The 18,826-nt window shown below is 42.4% G+C and overlaps 1 protein-coding gene across 9 annotated transcripts in view; it reads left to right on the top strand.

Annotated features, from left to right (window-relative positions):
- The window catches only part of adgrb3 (adhesion G protein-coupled receptor B3), an 817,113-nt gene that overhangs the window by 793,846 nt on the left and 4,441 nt on the right, over positions 1-18,826 (top strand). For 8 of the 9 annotated variants that reach the window (XM_072250523.1, XM_072250502.1, XM_072250515.1 and 5 more), the window contains 3 exons: positions 7,676-7,711; positions 8,464-8,568; positions 8,691-8,744. In XM_072250523.1, coding sequence (XP_072106624.1) covers positions 7,676-7,711; positions 8,464-8,568; positions 8,691-8,744 — 195 coding nt within the window. The remainder of the gene's footprint in view (positions 1-7,675; positions 7,712-8,463; positions 8,569-8,690; positions 8,745-18,826) is intronic. The other variant, XM_072250503.1, reaches the window with a different exon arrangement.

Raw genomic sequence — 18,826 nt, 5'->3', positions numbered from 1 at the left:
TTTACCCCAAGATAATATAACAGGGATGTTTATCAGCTTCATTTTCTCACTGATAATACTATTACTATAATCACAAGCACCTGCTGATCCTAAACAATGCACAGCAATTTCACAAACGTGGACAAAGCAATCAACATTTTTCTACACATCCTCTTCCCAGTCTTCACAGTTTGTTGTACATGAATGGAGGCAGCTGGGAAAAGAGAACTCCTCCCTTAGCCCAAAGCTGAACTGAAAGACCTCTGTGCCACTGCTGTGAATTATGAGGGTTGTACGACAGACTTTCACTGACCCGATCTTCACTTGTACCCAACTAATTCATGGACAGCACATAGGAGAGGCTAACAGGGGCATGTCACTACGTCAGCAAAGAGTCAGTAACCAATTGAAAGGGTTGAAGGGAGATATTTATGCAAATGTGACCATAGGTTTATCTGCTTTGGTCATGTTGCAGTTAACCTACAGCAGCAATTTTAAGACTTGGGTCATCTGACATACAGTGTTCCATCACAGCTGTGTACTTACTGGCAGATGCGTATAAATGGCTGCTGGAGTCTTCATAATAACAATGAGGGAAATCCATAGCAAACCATGCTGTTTGGATCTCATCTTGCTTTAGGTAAAGGCATTGAGATAAGCTTCAGTTAATTCCACCTGGCTTCACCTATCACCTTCTAGCTTGTACTTTTTTCCTTCTCTCCTCCCCCCCCCCATATTCTTATTCTGCCTTCTACCCCACTCCTTTCCAGTCCTAATTCTGCCAGAAACATTGACTCTTTATTCCTTTCCACAGATGTTGCCTGATCTGCTGAGTTCCTTCAGCATTTTGTGTGAATTAACTCACCCCCTAATTTTTAAAATTCTGGGGATGCCCTGTGTGCAACCTCCCCCTTCTAAACCTTGGAGTCCAGACATTGTTGTAGTAAATCAGTGCTGTACTTTATCAGGTGATGTGTCCAGATCTGCCTATGTGTGTACTCTAGGTATAATAGTCTATCCAAGATTCTGTTTGCTTTGATGAACACACTTAGAGACCTTCCTCTGGCTTTAAGGACCAGAATTTCATTACGCCTTATGATGACCTTTTTGTGTTTACATGTGGCATTTTCATTATCTTTGGATCTCTAGCTTTCCACTATCAAAAAGTGTTGTGCTCTTGTCTTATTAAGTCTAAGTGTTGGCCTTACATTCTCCTACATTGAAATCCTTTTGCAATGTCTTTGTTAGTTTGCATAATCTATTAATGTTACTGTATAATATAATTCAACCATCTACATTGTTTACAATAATGTCTGTTTTGGATAAACAATTTATAACAATTTAAGTTGCATGTACAGTCCCCAAGTGTATTTCTTTTGCTTGTGCTTGCAGTCAGTTTCAGAGGCACTGAGTACATGATGCACTTCAGACCCTCCTGACATACCCACTTCACAAGTATCCATCTTGGGTAAATTCTGTTTATTTCTTGTGCCATCACGTAACAGATGAATGTGCTGTATTTCAGACGTAATGCTAAAAGTAACCTGTAAAAGCAGCTACCTCTGTGCTCAATCTGTTTCAGGACAACTACATCAGAGTTGACTGAAAAATTGCTCTGGTTATCTCCTACACATAAAAACAACAAATCCAAACTGGCTCATTAACACTCCATTGGTCGACTCTGAATCTTCTGAAAAATAACAGAAGGTGGCATCAGTTTTTTTTCCACTTAGAACCCGCCGACTGGTGCTAAGTTTGTGTTCTATCACAGCCTTGGTCCAAGCACAGATAAAGGGCTAAATTTCATCATGAAGCAAAGGTAATGGACTTTGACAGAGACCAGCACTAAAAAACCTGAGTAAAAATAGACCATAAGACAGGAGCAGAGCTAAGTCATTCAGGTCATCGAATCGGTTCCTTCATTATCCATCTCAACCCCATTCTCCTGTCTTCTCTCCACAATCTTTGACACCCTTATTAATTGAGAACCTATCAACCTCCAGTTTAAATATACCCAATGACCTGGCCTCTACAGCTGTCTGTGCCAATGAATTCCACAGATCACTACCATCTGGCTAAAGGAATTCCTCCTCATCTCTGTTTTAAAGGGACATCCTTCTACTCTGAGGCTGTGCTCTCTGGTACTCGATTCCCCTGCTGTAGGAAACAAAATGATGCAATTGGGAAATCATGACATGATTCCCCAGCTGTAGTCTATCTAATACGAAGGCAGATCAATTATCTCAACTGCCCAACTTTAGAAGCTTGTTTTAGGTTCAACCATCTTCAGTGATTATTGTTACCTTCCCTTCATCAAAAGGTTGGAATGGGGTCTATTTGTTGATTACAGCTTTCACTTACATTGGAAGTGCCTCAGGTACAATGTTAAGTCTTTGACCAGTAAGCAATAATTTTGACTTTCTTACCACACTATATCATCTAAAATCTGCACTGCAGCACATCACGAGGCTTTTTAAACAGAGTTCGAGCTCATAGGACTAGATATTTCAATCCCTTTGATAAGCAGATCCTAAGCTGGGTCATAGAGATCTTGAGGTAGGGCTTGGTGTGTGGCAGTTGCTTCCCAGGGATCATCAGGTGGGCACCTTCCTTCTTAGGTGTTACGTCAATTTAAGCCCACTACGGAGGGCTCAACATTGTGACCTGGCATCCCAGGTGCACCCCATTTTCACATCTGGTCACCCGTGGGTCATTTTAGAGCCCAGCTGCTGCCACTCCTCTTCATCCATAACCAGTAGCTGCTTCGCTTGGCTGCCTCCGACAGTTCTTTTATGGCTTGGTGCTGGCCCTGGCCTCGGACCCCCAATCCCTTTAGCAATCGGACCTTGGAAGTAGCCACAAATCCTCTGCAGCCGACTTCTACTGGGAAAAACTGAGCACCCATGGCCAGCTCAGCGCATCTTACATGTTTCTACTCATACACCTCACAGGCTGCATCTTCTCAGGGCACTGTGAGCTCTGAGATTACTACAGTCTTCAGCTGGACCACAAGACCAAGTCTGGTCAGTGGGTGGTAGTGGCTATTTCCAGGGAAAACAGTAGTCTTTTGGCAAGGTTGACAGCCATGTTCCAGTCACAAGCAGGCTGTGGTACACCTGACACCAACCATTTCATTGAGGGTGGCGTTGTCTGTCCTTGCCGGACAAAGGAGATGGTGGTTCTTCTGGTCATATGGGGCTTAGAGTTGTTATTCAGCCTTTGCTTCTCCACAATGGATGGCAAACATCTGAGGACTTGGTTGTGCCTCCATGTGCATCTTCGTTGTGTGAGGCTTACTTTGCTGGATGAGATGATGTGCTTGAGGTTTGCTGTTCTTCCACAGAGAGTGGACAATTTGGGGCTTCACCGAGCCACTGGTTCAGATGTTTGGGAGTTTGGAGAACATCATAAACGGCTCTTATAAGGAAGCTAATCTTTCTTCCTTCCTTTTCCCACAAGTCTTTCCCAATAATTTTTTCTTTTCTCAATGCTTTCCCCCCTTGTCTACGGTCCTTGTTTTGCCTGAGACACTGCTCTTGCATACCTCATCTGCTTCCCCTATCGCTGTACTTCCTCCACCACCATAGCTTACCTTTGCTTTTGTGTTGTCACCTTTACCCAAATGGGGCTATTTGAGCCTGTGCCAAGCCCCCCCCCCCAACTTCCAGATTGCACCTGGCCCGCCATGTATGCAAACCTGAATGCTGCGTTTTCCTGTTTTACTGACTCTGCTGGGCACCACTTTCTGCCTGTTGAAGTCCTTGGTGCAGTATCCTGGACAATGCTATCACGAGATTCAGAGAGGGTCATCTCAAGCCTCACCTTGGCCCACTTGAACTCTTCAATCAGCCCTGTGACAGGCAACTCCAAAGCTCCTTTGCCATACAGGTAGATGCCAATCTGAAAAGGATCTTTTATTCCCACTCACTACCTTCTACCAAGCAGCCAATGCTCTAACCATGCTAGTAACTTTCCTGTAATGCCATGGGCTCTTAACTTGGTAAGCAGCCTCACGTATGGCACCTTGTTAAAGGCCTTTTGAATATCCAAATATACAACTTCCACTGCATCCTCCATGTAATCTCCTCAGAGAATTTCAACTGGTTTGTCAGGGAAGATTTTCCCTTAAGGAAGCCTTGCTGACTTTGTCCTATCTTGTCCTGTGTCATCAAGTACTCCATAACCTCATCCTTAACAATTGACTCCAATATCATCCCAACCACTGAGGTCAGGCTAACTGGTCTGTAATTTCCTTTCTACTGCCTTCCTCCTTTCTTAAAAAGTGACATTTGTAAATTTCCAGTCTTCTGGCACCAAGCCAGAGTCCAGTGATTTTCAAAAGATCATTACTAATGCCTCCATAATCTCTATTGCTGCCTCTTTTAGAACCCTAGTGTGCAATTCATCTAGCCCTGGTGACTTATATACCCTTAGGTCTTTCAGCTTTTTGAGCACCTTCTCCCTTATAATAGTAACTGCAATCACTTCTCTTCCCTCACCCACTACAACATCAGGCATACTGTTAGTGACTTCCACAGTGAAGACGGATGCAAAATCCTCATTTAGTTCATCTGCCATCACCTTCTCTGGCCTCATTTTCTGGTGGTCCCATATCCACTCTCATATCTTCTTTTACTTGCTCTCTGTAGGGTTTTAAAAGCTTCACAATCCTGTCTTCACAATAATTTTAGCTTTGTTGTATGCTATTCCTTTTGCTTTTACATTAGCTTTGACTTCCCTTCTCAGCTACAGTTGTACTATTTTGCCATTTGAGTATTTCTTCGTTTTTGGAATACACCTACCCTGCACCTTTCTAATTTTTTCCAGAAACTCATGCCATTGCTGCTGTACCTTATTTCTTATACTCCGTGCATTGAGATATAACACTTTGAGTGCTGCATTTGCTATCCTTTTTGATTCTGCATCTCTAATACACTGATACTCACCCTGCTGGCTGCAATTATGTCCAATCATCTACCTGCCCTTCCTGACAGTCTGACTGCACGCTGTCTTTGCTTTTTTACCATCCATCCTATCCTGAGTCCCTTCACTCCAGTTCCCACCCTCCTGCCAAAGTAATTTAAATCCTCCCCAACAGCTCTTGACAAACCTGCCCACTTTTGAACAGGTCATACCTCCCCCAGAAGAGATCCCAATAAACCAAGAACCTGAAACCCTGTTCCCTGCACCAGCTTCTCAACCATGTATTACTTTTAGTAAGAATTTGCTGTGGTGTATTGTTGCAACATGCACCAGAAACAATTGAACATTCTGGAAGAATACAGAATAATATAAAAATAAACTTGGAGGTTAAAATTCGAGTATTCTGCACGTGTATAAGTACATAATAACAGTATGTATTTTTCAATGTAAATAGCATTATAACAAGTGGTTTAAATTGTTTACAGTGCAATACAGTGACAAAATTAATAGAGCGGGTGGGGGCTAACTAGAATGGTTGATCAGCTTAAATGCCTGGGAGGAAGAAACTTCTTTTGATTGTATGGTTTTTGTTTTAATTGCGCTATAACACTTTCCATGAGTGAGCCTTTGAAACCGGCTGTTTACTGAGTGGGTAGAGTATGCAATGATTTTTTTCTTGCCCACTTCTTTGTTCTGGACACATACAAGCAAGTCACAGGTAGTCTTGTTGTCGGGCTACTGAGGAGGCCAAAGAAGTAGGTCCAATTGGCCAGTTTCAATAAAGCAGTATAGCCACAATAGGCAATGAGTTACTCCTGTGCTGTTTGCTCTATGAAGTTAGGGCCTTTATATTAGGATGGTGAGACTACAATGTCTCAGCAATTAGGATGTCATATTTAATATTTCCATATTGGAACCATGCCATATTATCTTGCCAAGGCACCCATCAGCACAGACCTTGAAATTATGAAGGGATTATTTCACTGTGTCCTCAATCAAATCTCGGGATCATGGTGTCTTTTCTACTGTTTGTTGTTTGAATTGTGCATTTGTTTCTGTGTCAGTTGAAACTCCCCTGGACAGATGGTTTGCAACCACAAAGATTGAACGATGTATTATTTTCATGTTGGTACTATACAAATGCAGGTGCAGAGTTGTGCCAGTTTATAACTTACGCTGTGCACTTGCTGGGGTACTACATTAGTAATACAGGTAATGCACAGGGCAATTGTACCTGAATCAGAATTAGGATTAATTTATCCCTCCCAGAGATCATTGTTTTTGTTGTACATAACCCTCATACATTATAGGGGGCACTTTTATCCAGATGAACTCTCCAGTGTAAAAAGCTGGAGGAACTCAGTGGGGCAGGCTTCACCTAGGGAGGGAAGTAGTCAGTCAACGTTCTGAGTCTCAGCCTGAAACATCGATTGTCCATTTCCATCCATAGGTACTACCCGACTGCTAAGTTCCTCCTGCTTTTTGTGAGTTGCATCTTGTGTGTCTGCAGGATAATACAATGGTACTGATAGAATAAAAATTCATTTAAAACACAATTTTAAGGACGGCAAGAGAGAAAAAACATTTAAAATCCATATGGGAGTGTGTGCTGAAGAAAACTGAAATGACAGATTGAGAAAATGCTGCAGAAATTCAATATATTGCTTCAGTTGATAGTGTATCATGAAATTGTTAATCCTATTACAAAGGTCAATGATATAACAAGTATATTTTACCCCCCTGCATTCAGCATAAATTAAGAATAACATAACTGTTCAGGAGAGGACGTGGATGTTATAACCAGTAACCCTAAAACTGAGATTTATTTTTTGGCTGCTTATAAGCAATTTATTTTATTTCATCGATTCATCTTTGCCCCCCTCACCTTCATCCTTCCCCGTTCCCATTTCCCTCTCTTACCTTACCTGTCCATCACCTCCCTCTGGTGCTCCTTCCCCTTCTCTTTCTTCCACGGCCTTCGGTCCTCTCCTATTCCCCCTTCTCCAGCCCTTTATCTCTTTCACCAGGTGACTTCCCAGCTCTTTACTTCATCCCTCCCCCTCTCCCGGTTTCACCTATCACCTACTACCTTATACTTCTTCCTCCCCTCCCTGCACCTCCTTATTCTGACTACTGCTCTTTTTTCTCCAGTCCTGATAAAGGGTCTGAGCCAGAAATATCAACTGTTTGCTGTTTTCCATAGATGCTGCCTGACATGCTGAGATCCACCAGCATTTTGCGTGTGTTGCTTGGATTTTAGATCTGGGGTATTTTAAGTGGTGTCATTTGTTTGATTATCCCAGCTGAGTTCAGCGCATTACGTATTGATAGAAACATAGAAAACCTACAGCACAATACAGGCCCTTCGGCCCATGATGCTGTGCCGAACATGAACTTACTTTAGAAATTACCTAAGGTTAGCCATAGCCCTATATTTTTCTAAGCTCCATGTACCAATCTAGAATACTCATTCTTTGTACACGAGTGGGTATTTGTGTTTGTGCCGTCGCTCCAGATTTGGATTTTCATTCAAAATGGTGTCTGATCCACAACAGAGGCAGCTGACCTGGCAACAGGAACTTTGTCCAGTTCTCTGATCTGCATCAACTCCATAACTTAACTGTGGCCAATTTTAAAAAACTTTTAACAATTCACAAATGAAATGTAGCTCAAACATGTTTGAAGAATTAAGGAGAGAGCATTAGAAGGCCAAGATGTTTATCAGAATCATGCCTAGCCAAACCCATCTAATGAATCCTTTGATGTTTTGCAGAGAAGAAAGTCACGTTATTCAGACCTGGATTTTGAAGTAAGTTTCGGGGTATAACAAATGAAATTAACCACTGATGCTTGACACTTTCATTTTTATACATGTAATTTTCATCAGTTTGAGAATCCAGCAATATTTGTCAGTGGGGTAATAGAAAGCGGCTTTGTCCCCAGCTTCGAGTACCTCCATAACAATTATTCATTGAATGTGCACAACTCCTCTGCAGCTCCTTCTCAACGAATTTTCAACTGGTCTTTGATTGGCAGGAACATTTTTGTTGCTTGTTTTTCAGTTCCTATGGACAACGTTTTCCCCCCCACAAAGAGTGGTCTTGAGGGCTAGGAATTGGTCCACCATTACTTGCATTAAACACACAATATTGTAGTGGCTGAGCATCATACTCATCATACTCCAAAATCCAGTTCCACTGAAATCAGTTTTCTTTCAGAGGCAAATTGCAACTATCCTGCACATTCAATGCAGGGAAACAAATATGCAGTCTTATCATTGAGAGATAACACAGAGCAATGCTTAAAATAATTAATTTGCAAAGTTTGTGCATTTGCAGTTTGCTTACGAAAATCATTGTACAAGTTCTGGTTTTTTTTAATTAATGTTGCTGTTACCAACTGTTATCTCAGATTATTGTTTTACTTGATCTCTGAAAAATGAGCTAATTTCCTAGATTTATTTCCCAGGTCAGTCTCATCATTGCAGGTTATTAATATGTACAATTCTTCATAAGTTAATAGGTAAATGGTGGTTTACCATGTAATCTATTTGGTTTACAGAAAGTCATGCATACAAGAAAGCGGCACATGGAACTATTTCAAGAACTCAATCAAAAATTCCAGACTTTAGACAGGTTCCGTGAGCCCCCAGGTACAGGCAGTATGGTAAGTACAGATTCAAGTGCAAGTAAAATGAAACAAGCTTTTGCAGTACCAGCATAGCTGGTATTGTGTTACAACCCATAAGATACAGATGTATTTACCAGTTGTTTTGTTTGTTTCTAAAGAATGAGAAAACATGGGCGGTCTCTGCAGCTGGGTATGAAAGGGGTAGTGGAAGTGTAAGTACCACAACTGGATTTGATGTGTCTGTATTGAGTGTATCATAACTACATCTGCAAAGTTTAATAGTTCTAAGTTAATTTATTATCAAAATATGTATGTATTATGATGTACTACCTTGAGATTCATTTTCTTGCAACTCATTGGTGAGGCCTAATTTGGAGTATTGTGTGCAGTTTTGGTCAACTACCAACAGGAAACATTGATAGATACTTTATTGATCCCAAAGGAAATTACAGTGTCTCAGTAGCATTACAGGTGCACAGATATACAAATATACGTGTATTTAAAAAGTAGTATATAAGATTGAATGGGCATAGAAAGTTCACAAGGATGTTGCCAAGACTGGACGACATAAGTTGTATGGAAAAATCGAACAGATTAGGACTTAATTCCTTGTGATATAGATTGAAAGGGAGATTTGATAGAGGTGTACAAAATTATGGAGGGTATAGATAAGGTAAATGCAAGCAGGCTTCTTCTACTGAGGTTGGGTGAGACTACAATTAGAGGTCGTGGGTTAAGGGTGAAAGGTGAACTGTTTATGAGGGAAAGTGAGGGAAAACTTCTTCACTTAGAGGGTGGTGAGAGTGTTGAATGAGTTGCCAGCACCAGTGGTGGATGCAATTTCAGTTTCAAAGTTTAAGTGAAGTTTGGATAGGTACATGGAACAGAGGGGTATGGGGCATAGGTGCAGGTCGATGGGACTAGGCAGATTCAGTGGTTCAGCATGGACTACACGGGCCAAAGAGCCTGCTTCTGTGCTGTAGTTTACTATGGTTTTAAGTAAAAGTAGAACTTCATTTGCAAAAAAAAAGTTGCAATGAGCCAGATTAAGTTGATGTTCAGAGGCATTGTCAAAGAGAGATTTTTAATGGGGCATCCCAGAGGGGGTGCATTAGAGAGGCAGATTGCTTCCTTCTATGCACTTATATGACCTGGACTGCTCAAAGCAGAGGAGAATCTGCACCAGAATTTTTAAAGTGTATTGTAAAGATAACCAAACCAATGTTAGGGTCTTCTCCCTAGCCAACATTCACAATACTGAGAGCCTGATACCAGACTCCTGAAACAGAGACGATCATGAGTTTGTACATTCTGCCTGTGACTGTGAGGGTTCTACACTTTCCTCCCACATTCTAAAGATGTACAAGTTAGGGTTAGTAAATAGTCTGCCTGGTAAGATTAGCTTTATTTATCAAATGTACATCAAAACATTAAAGCCCGTAGTAACTTAGCAAGGGCCAATAAAAAGAAGTGAGATTTAAACAGAGTGGCATTTGTTGAAGTGCAGGCTAAAATTTGTTTTTGAGAAGTTAGAGGTATAACAAGTATGGTTTAGACAGTAAAATGTTCCTCGTGAGATGTGAGATTTCAGAGTATTGAAACAGACTCCCTGATATCCACATCTTCAGGAAGTGCACCCAGTGGCAGCTCTAGACTGCCAAGTTCAAGGGACATTAGCTGAAGCTGGATGCACTCAGGACCAGAAAACTTCATAGGTAAGTCTCTGACTGAGGTGGACAGAGACACAAACAGTGCAGGCTTCAGATAGTAGATGGGTGACCACCAGGAGAAGTAAGGGGAGTACAGGGTTTACCCATGGCCATTCCCCTCAGCAACAAGTATACCCCTTTGGATACTGCTAGGGGAATGACCTATCAGGGCACAGCAGCTGCAGCCAGACCTGTGGCACTGTGCTCAGCCCTGCGCCAGGCAGAGCGATAGTGATAGGAGACTCAGTACTTAAGGAGATGGAGATACGATTCTGTGGCCACGAAAGAGAAGCAAGAATGGTGTGTTACCTCCCAGGTGTGAGGTTCTAGGAAGCCTCAAAGTGGTTCCAGAAGATTCTCGAGAGAAGGTGAACAGCAGCAGGCCTGGTGCACATTGGCACCAATGATATAGATAGAAAGGGGGAGGAAGTCCTGCACAGTGAGTGTGGGGAGGTAAGGAAGAGGCTGAAGAGCAGGACCTCCAGGGTAGTAATCTTTTGATTACTCCCAGTACCTCATGCTAGTCAGGGCAGGAATAGATGATAGTACTGATGAATGCGTGGCTGAGGAACTGGTGCAGGGAGCAGGGTTTCATATTTCTGAATCATTCGAATCTCTTTTGGGGAAAGTATGACCTGTACAAAACAGATAATTTACACCTGAACCCGAGGGGGACCAATATCCTTGCGGGCATGTTTGCTACAGCTGTTGGGGAGGGTTTAAACTAAGTTAGCGGGGGATGGGAACCTGAGTGATAGGGCTGAGGATGGGGAAGGTGGTACTCAAGTCTGTGCAGTGTGTAGTGAGACAGTGAGGAAGGACAGGCAGATGATCGGGCAAAATTGCAGTCAGTGGAATGAGGTGAAGTTTAACATGAAGGCAAAATTAAAAAGGGTAATGAATACTGGACTGAAGGTGTTATATTTGAATGCACGCAGTATACGGAATAAAGCTAGTGATTGTGTAGCATAATTAGAGACTGGCAGGTATGATGCTGTAAGCATGACTGAGTTGCAGCTGAAAGAAAATCATAGTTGGGATCTTAACATCCAGTGATATGCCTTGTAACAAAAGGACAGGTATGTAGGCAGGATGGATGGGGTGGCTTTCTTGGTTTAAAAAAAAAAAGAAATCAAATCCTTAGAAGAAGTGACATACGATCAAAAGATGTAGAATCCCTGTGGGTGGAGTTAAGAAACTGCCAGAATAAAAAGACCCTGTTGGGAGTTAAATACAGGCCCCCAAAAAGTAGCAAGGATATGGCATGTGAATTTCAGCAAGAAATAATAAAGTCCTGTAATACGGACAATATTATGTTAGTCGTGGGGGATTTCAACATGCAGGTTGATTGGAAAATCAGGTCGTTGCTAAATCCCAAGAGAGCGAATTTGTAGAATGCCTACAAGATGGTTTTATAAAGCATCTTGTGGTTGAGCCCACTAGGGGAAAGGCAATTCAGGACTGGGTGTTGTGTAATGAACCAGAATTGATGTGGGAGCTTAAGATAAAGGAACCATTAGGAGTCTGTGATAATAATATGATAGAATTCACCCTGCAGTTTGGAAATGGAAAAGATAAAGTCAGATGTAAAAATTTTACAGTGGAGTCAAGGAAATTACGGAGGCATGAAAGAGGGGCTGGCCAAAGTTGATTGGAAAGAGTTACTAGCAGGGATGACAGCAGAACTGCAATAGCTGCAGTTTCGGAGGACAATTCGAAAGATGCAGAATAGATACGTCCCAAAGATGAAGTAGTATTCTAAAGGGCTGGGGAGGAGTGAGGGGGAAACGAATCAGCCATGGAGGACAAAAGAAATCGAGAGGGCAGATAGTAGAACAAACATTAAAGGGAAGTTAAAGGATTGGGAAGCTTTTTAAGTTAATACAAGGCAACTAAAAAACATAAGGAAGTTGAAATATGAAGGTAAGGTTGCCAATAATATCAAGGAGGATACCAAAAATGTTTTCAGATATACTGTATAAATAGTAAAAGAGTAGCGAGAGTGGATATTAGACCGCTAGGAAATGTGCTGCAAAGGTAAAAGTGGGGAGCAAAGAAATGGCAGATGAACATAATGTATTTTACATCAGTCTTCACTGTGAAAGACATTAGCTGTATGCCAGAAATTTGAGATTGTCAAGGGGAAAGAGGTGAGTGTAGTTGCTAATACTAAGGAGAAGGTGCTTGGGAAGCTGAAAGGTCTCAAGATATCTAAGTCACCTGGACCAGATGGACTACATCTCAGGGTTCTGAAAGAGTTGGCTAAAGAGAGAGTGGATGCGTTTTTAATGATCTTTCGAGAATCACTAGATTCTGCAGTGGTTCTGCAGGACAGGAAAATTGCAAATGTCACTACACTCTTTAAGAAAGGAGCGAGGCAGAACAATGGAAATTATAGGCCTGACTTCAGTGGTTGGGAAGGCATTGGAGTCGACTATTAAGGATGAGATTTTGGGGTACTTGGAGGTGCCTGATAAAATAGGCCAAAGTCAGCATGGTTTCCTTGTGAGTGCAGAAATTAGGGTGGAAAGACAAGGGCATGATGCTCTGTGTTCTGAGTTGGTGAGGAAGGACAGGCAGGGGACAAAACATAAATGTAGCCAGTTAGAGGGGTTGAAATGTGTCTATTTCAATGCTAGGAGTATTAGGAATAAAGGGAATGAACTTAGAGTATGGATCAGTACGTGGAACTATGATACTGTGGCCGTTACTGAAACTTGGCTGGAGGAAGGAGGAAGGGCAGGATTGGCTGATGCAGGTACCGGGGTTTAGGTGTTTTAAAAGGAATAGGATGGGAGGTAGAAAAGGGGGGGGGGGGCAGAGTAGTATTGCTGCTCAGGGATAGTATCACAGCTATAGAAAGGGAGGACGCTGCAGAGAAAGTGTCCACTGTGTCGGTGTGGGTGGAAGTCAGAAATAGGAAGGGATCAATCACTATGCTGGGAGTAGTCTATAGGCCCCCAAATAGCCCTCGGGACACCGAGGAGCAGATAAGCAGGCAGATTTTAGAATGGTGCAGGAAATACAGGGTTGTAGTTATGGGTGATTTCAACCTCCCCCATACTGACTGGCACCTCCTGACTGCAAGGGGGATAGGTGGGGCTGAATTTGGCAGGTGTGTTCAAGAAGGATTCCTGATACAGTATGTGAACTGGCTGACGAGAGGAGAGGCCATGCTGGATCTAGTTCTGGGTAATAAACCTGGTCAGGTGGCAGACCTCTTGGTGGGGGAGCATTTTGGTGAGAGTGACCACAACTCCCTTAGCTTCAGCATTGCTATGGAAAAGGATAAAAACAGACAAAATGGGAAAGTACTTAACTGGGGAAGTGCTAACTATGAAGGGGTGAGGCAGGAACTAGTGAGAGTAAATTGGAAACAGACGTTCAAGGGTGAAAGCACAGAAGTGATGTGGAGGAAGAATAGGGACCACTTGTGCTGGGTTCAGGATAGGTTTGTCCCACTGAGACAAGGAAAAAATGGTAGGAAAAGGGAACCGTGGCTGACGAAACACGTGAGGCAACTCATCAAGAGGAAGAAGGAAGCATATGTTAGATATAAGAAGCAGGAAGCAGGAGGAGCTCATGAGAAATATAGGGTAGCCGGGAAGGAGCTTAAGAAAGGACTTAGGAGAGCTCGAAGGGGGCATGAGAAGGACTTGGCATGTAGGATTAAGGAGAACGCCAAGGCATTCTATGCGTATGTGAAGAACAGAAGGATGACAAGAATGAAGGTGAGGCCACTAAAGGATAAAGAAGGCAACATGTGTCTGGAGGCAGAGGAGGTTGGGGAGGTTCTAAATGAATACTTTGCTTCAGTATTCACAAGTGAAAAGGACTTGATCAGGGTGAGGTCGAACTAGAACAGGCCTGTGTGCTGGACAATGTGGAGATTAAGGAAGTAGTAGTGTTGGATCTTTTTAAAAACATCAAGATTGATAAGTCCCAGGGCCGGATGTGATATACCCCAGGCTGCTGTGGGAAGTGAGAGAAGAGATCACTGGAGCAGTAGCTATGATCTTTGAATCCTCTTTGGCTGCAGGGGAGGTGCTGGAGGATTGGAGAATGGCAAATGTAGTTCCCTTGTTTAAAAAGGTAATAGGGAGAATCCTGGGAACTATAGACCAGTGAGTCTTACATTGGTGGTCTGCAAACTACTGGAAGGAATTCTTAAGGATAGGATCTACGAGCATTTGGAAAAGTACAGTCTACTCAAGGATAGTCAACATGGCTTTGTGAAGGGAAGGTCATGCCTCACGAGCCTAATTGAGATTTTTGAAGAGGTAACAAAAGAAACTGATGAGGGTAGGGCAGTAGATGTGGTCTACATGGATTTTAGCAAGGCACTTGACAAGGTCTCCCATGAGAGACTCATCCAGAAAGTCATGAGGCATGAGATCAGTGGAACCTTGGCTGTTTAGATAAAAAAATTGCCTTACAGGAAGAAAGCAGAGGGTAGTAGTGGAAGGAAAGTATTCTGGCTGGAGGTTGGTGACTAGTGGAGTGCCACAAGGATCTATCCTGGGACCCCTGCTCTTTGTGATTTTTATAAATGGCCTGGATGAAGAGGCGGAAGGATGAGTAAGTTTGCGGACGACATGAAGATTGGAAGGGTTGTGGATGGAGCTGTAGGTTGTCGAAGGTTACAAAAGGACATAGGCAGGATGCAGAGTTGGGCAGAAAAGTGGCAGATGGAGTTTAATCCGGCTAAGTGTGAGGTAATGCATTTTGTAGGGCAAACTAGAAAGCTAAGTACAGGTTAATGGTCGGTTACTTAAGAGTGTGAATGAACAGAGGGACCTTGGGGTTCAAATCCATACATCCCTCAAGGTCACTGCACAGGTTGTTAGGATAGTTAAGAAGGCCTGTGGGATGCTAGGCTTCATTAATAGGGTGATTGAGTTCAAGAGTAGAGAGGTCATGTTGCAACGCTACATATCTCTGGTGAGACCACACATAGAGTATTGTGTTCAGTTCTGGTCACCTCATTATAGGAAGGATGTGGAAGCTATGGAGAGGGTGCAGAGGAGATTTACCAGGATGTTGCCTGGACTGGAAAAAAAGTGTTATGAGGTAAGGTTAGCAGAGCTGAGACTTTTCTCTTTGGAGTGTAGAAGGATGAGAGGGGACTTGGTAGAGGTCTACAAGATTATGAGAGGCATAGATAGGGTGGATAGCCAGTACCTGTTTCCCAGGGCATGAACAGCAAACACCAGAGGGCATATGTACAAAGTTAAGGGAGGGAAGTTTAGGGGAGACATCAGGGCTAAATTTTTTACTCAGAGGGTTGTGGGTGCCTGGAATGACTTGCCAGGGATGGTGGTGGAGGCTAAAACATTAGGGGTATTTAAGAGCCTCTTGGACAGGATGAAAGAAAAATAGAGGATAACAGGGTAGTGTGGGTTTAATATTTTTTTTAAGGAATATATAGGTTGGCACAACATTGAGGGCCAAAGGGCCTGTACTGGGTTGTAGTACTCTAGTGTCTAGAGAACTCATACCTAAAAAGTAAGTTGGAATACTTTGAAGTAATAACAGTCAGGATAGACAAAGGGGGTGTCAGTGGATGTTGTTTATTTAGATTTTCAGAAGATCTTTGACAAGCCACACACGAGGCTGCTTAACAAGATAAGAGTCCATGGTATTACAGGAAAGATACTAGCATTGATTGAAGATTGTCTGGCTGGCAGGAGGCAGAGTCAAAATAAATGGGGCCTATTCTAGTTGCCTGTAACTTGTGGTGCTCCACAGCAGTTGGTACTGAGACTGTTTCTTTTCACATTATACATCAGCAAATTGGATGGTTTTGTGGCCGGGTTTGTAAACCATACAAAGATAGGTGGCAGGGCAGGTAGTGTTGAGGAAGCAAGGAGTCTGTAGTATGACTTGAATAGACTGCGTGAATGGGTAAAGAATTAGCAGATTGAATATAGCGTAGGGAAGTGCATGGTCATGCACTTTAGTAGTAAGAATAAAAGCATAGACAATTTTCCAAACAAGGAGAAAATTCAAAAATCAGCGTGCAAAAGGACTTGGGAGTCCTGGTGCAGGGATCCCTAAAGGTTAACTTGCAGGTTGATTCTATTTTAAGGAATGCAAATGCAATGTTCGCATTAATTTTTGAGAGGACTAGAATGTAAGAACAGGATGTGATGCTGAGGATTTATAAGGCATTGGTCAGACTGCATTTGGAGTATTGTAAGCAGTTTGGAGCCCCTTATCTAAGAAAAGATGTGTTGGCATTGAAGAGGGCCCAGAGGAGGATCACAAGAATTGTGGGAATTAAAGGGTTAATGTTCAAAGAGCATGTGATGGCTCTGGGCCTGTAATCACTGGATTTTAAAAGAACAAGGCAAGATTTCATTGAAACCTATGGAATATTGAAAGGCCTTGATAAAGTGGATTTGCAGTGAATGTTTCCTATAGGGGTGAGTCAAAGACCAGAGGGTACAGCTTCAGAATAGGTGAACATCAATCTAGAACAGAGATGAGAAGTAATTTCTTTAGTTGAAGGGTGGTGAATCTGTGGAATTCATTGTTATACATGGCTGTGGAGACCAAGTCATTGGGTATATTCAAAGTGGAGTTTGATAGGTTCTTGATTAGTCAGGGCGTCAAAGTTACAGGTCAAAGGCAGGAGATTGGGGTTGAGAGGGATAATAAATCAGCCATGATGGAATGGTGGAACAGATTCAATGGGCTAAGTGGTCTAATTCTACTCCCATGTCTTATGGTTATGGTCTAATCTTACTAGGTAGACATAGGAAGATAAAATTGTTGAAAGTCTCCTATGAAAAACTGCAATATCGAAACTGACTTTTATGAATCACTTGTTCCTGACTTCCCAAAGTGGAAAACATTCAGAGTGGCACTGAGACCCTCAAGTCATTGGGAGTACAGGAATCCAACAAAGGAAAACACCACCTCACAAACATCAGGTATCTCCTGGCCCATCTGCAGAAAAGTCTGCAATTCCTGTGATGACCTCATCGGTCACCATCAAGCCCAAGAACTAGAATGGAAGCAATCATCCTTATTCCCTATGAACTGTCTGAGAAAAAGACAATGCTTTAGAGTTGATATTCTAGAGTCTTAGGAGCTCATAGGGAAGTACAAGAAACTGTAGTTGAGAAATAAGATGTTAAACCACTATGGGGTTGGAAAGAGTTGGAGGAATGGGGAGGGTAAGGCTATGAAGGGAATTTGAAAACTCAAATAATAGTTCTATAAATGAACATTTCAAGACACCAGAACATTCTGGTAGAATATCAGCAGTACATTTAATAGATTTAAAAGTAAACTCGTATATTTGATTTACTAGATGCTTTGCATAATTGAAAATGAGATATCTTCTCTTCAGCCATGCTGAGACTTTTGTCTCGTTGTTGCTTTGAAAGGAAATAGTTGGTTCTTGGTCAATCATTAACTCCTTCACCAAGGATGTGGCTTGTTCAAGTTATAAAGTTTGCTTCACACACCACACAATCCTCAGTCTTCAACGCCTCCATTCGCAGATGTATTGTAAGTCCACTGGACGGACTATTGCATCACAGATTTCAAAGGGGGAAATGTGCTTCATATTGTTCACATTTCACCCAGTCCACCACAGGTAAAGCCCTCCCCACCATTGAGAACCTCTGCATGAAATGCTGTTGCAGGAAAGCTGCATCCATCATCAGAAACAGCTATTACCCCTCAGTCATCAGGCTCTTGAACCAGAGGGTTAACTTCACTCAACTTCAGTTGCCACATCGTTGAAATGATCCCACAACCTGTGGACACACATTCTCAACATTTATTGCTTATTTATTATTTCTTTCTTTCTTTATGTATTTGCACAGTTTGTTACCTTTTGCACACTTGTTGAATGCCCAAGTTGATATGATCTTTCATTGAATCTGCATATTATGGATGTACTTTGATAACAAGTTTACTTTGAACTTTTTGGAGATTGTAGTAAGTGAATGAGAACAATTTCCCTCCTGTGTAGGATTGTAAGATTATGACTGGAATTTTTGTAAGGCTAGAGTTATTAAGGGTTTACACAGGTGAATTGGAATTGGGTCATAATCAATGTTGACAATGGCACAAGCACAAAGGCTGGAGCAGTTGCTGTATTGTACCCCACATACCATTCAGAAAAGAAGAATTGCACCTTGTCGTGCTGGGCTATGAGCAAATGATAATATCCCTTGTGATTAACTTCAGAGCAGGTGACAAGGCAGCCCCAACAACAGCGAGGGCCAAACTATCCCGGGCCATCAGAGAGGCAAAGCATGCACACACCCAGTGAATCCACAGCCACTTCCAGGACAACAGCGCATGTGGAAGGGCATTCAGGACAACATCACTTGCTTGTGCTGGTGATGCCTCCCTCCCAGATGCGTTGAACAACTTCTACACTCATTTTGAGGTGAAAAATGATGTGGTGGCGAGGAAGACCACACCAGGTGCGGTGTCTTACCATGGCCAATGTGAAGAAAACTCTATGCAGAGTCAACCAACGGAAGACTGCTGGACCAGACAATATTCCTGGCAGAGTGCTCGGAGGATGTGCAGACTAGCTGGCAGATGTTCTCACTGACATC

Source organism: Mobula birostris, chromosome 2 (assembly GCF_030028105.1).
Source record: "Mobula birostris isolate sMobBir1 chromosome 2, sMobBir1.hap1, whole genome shotgun sequence".
NCBI classification, from domain to species: Eukaryota; Metazoa; Chordata; class Chondrichthyes; order Myliobatiformes; family Myliobatidae; genus Mobula; species Mobula birostris.
This window is presented reverse-complemented; position numbering and strand designations above follow the sequence as displayed.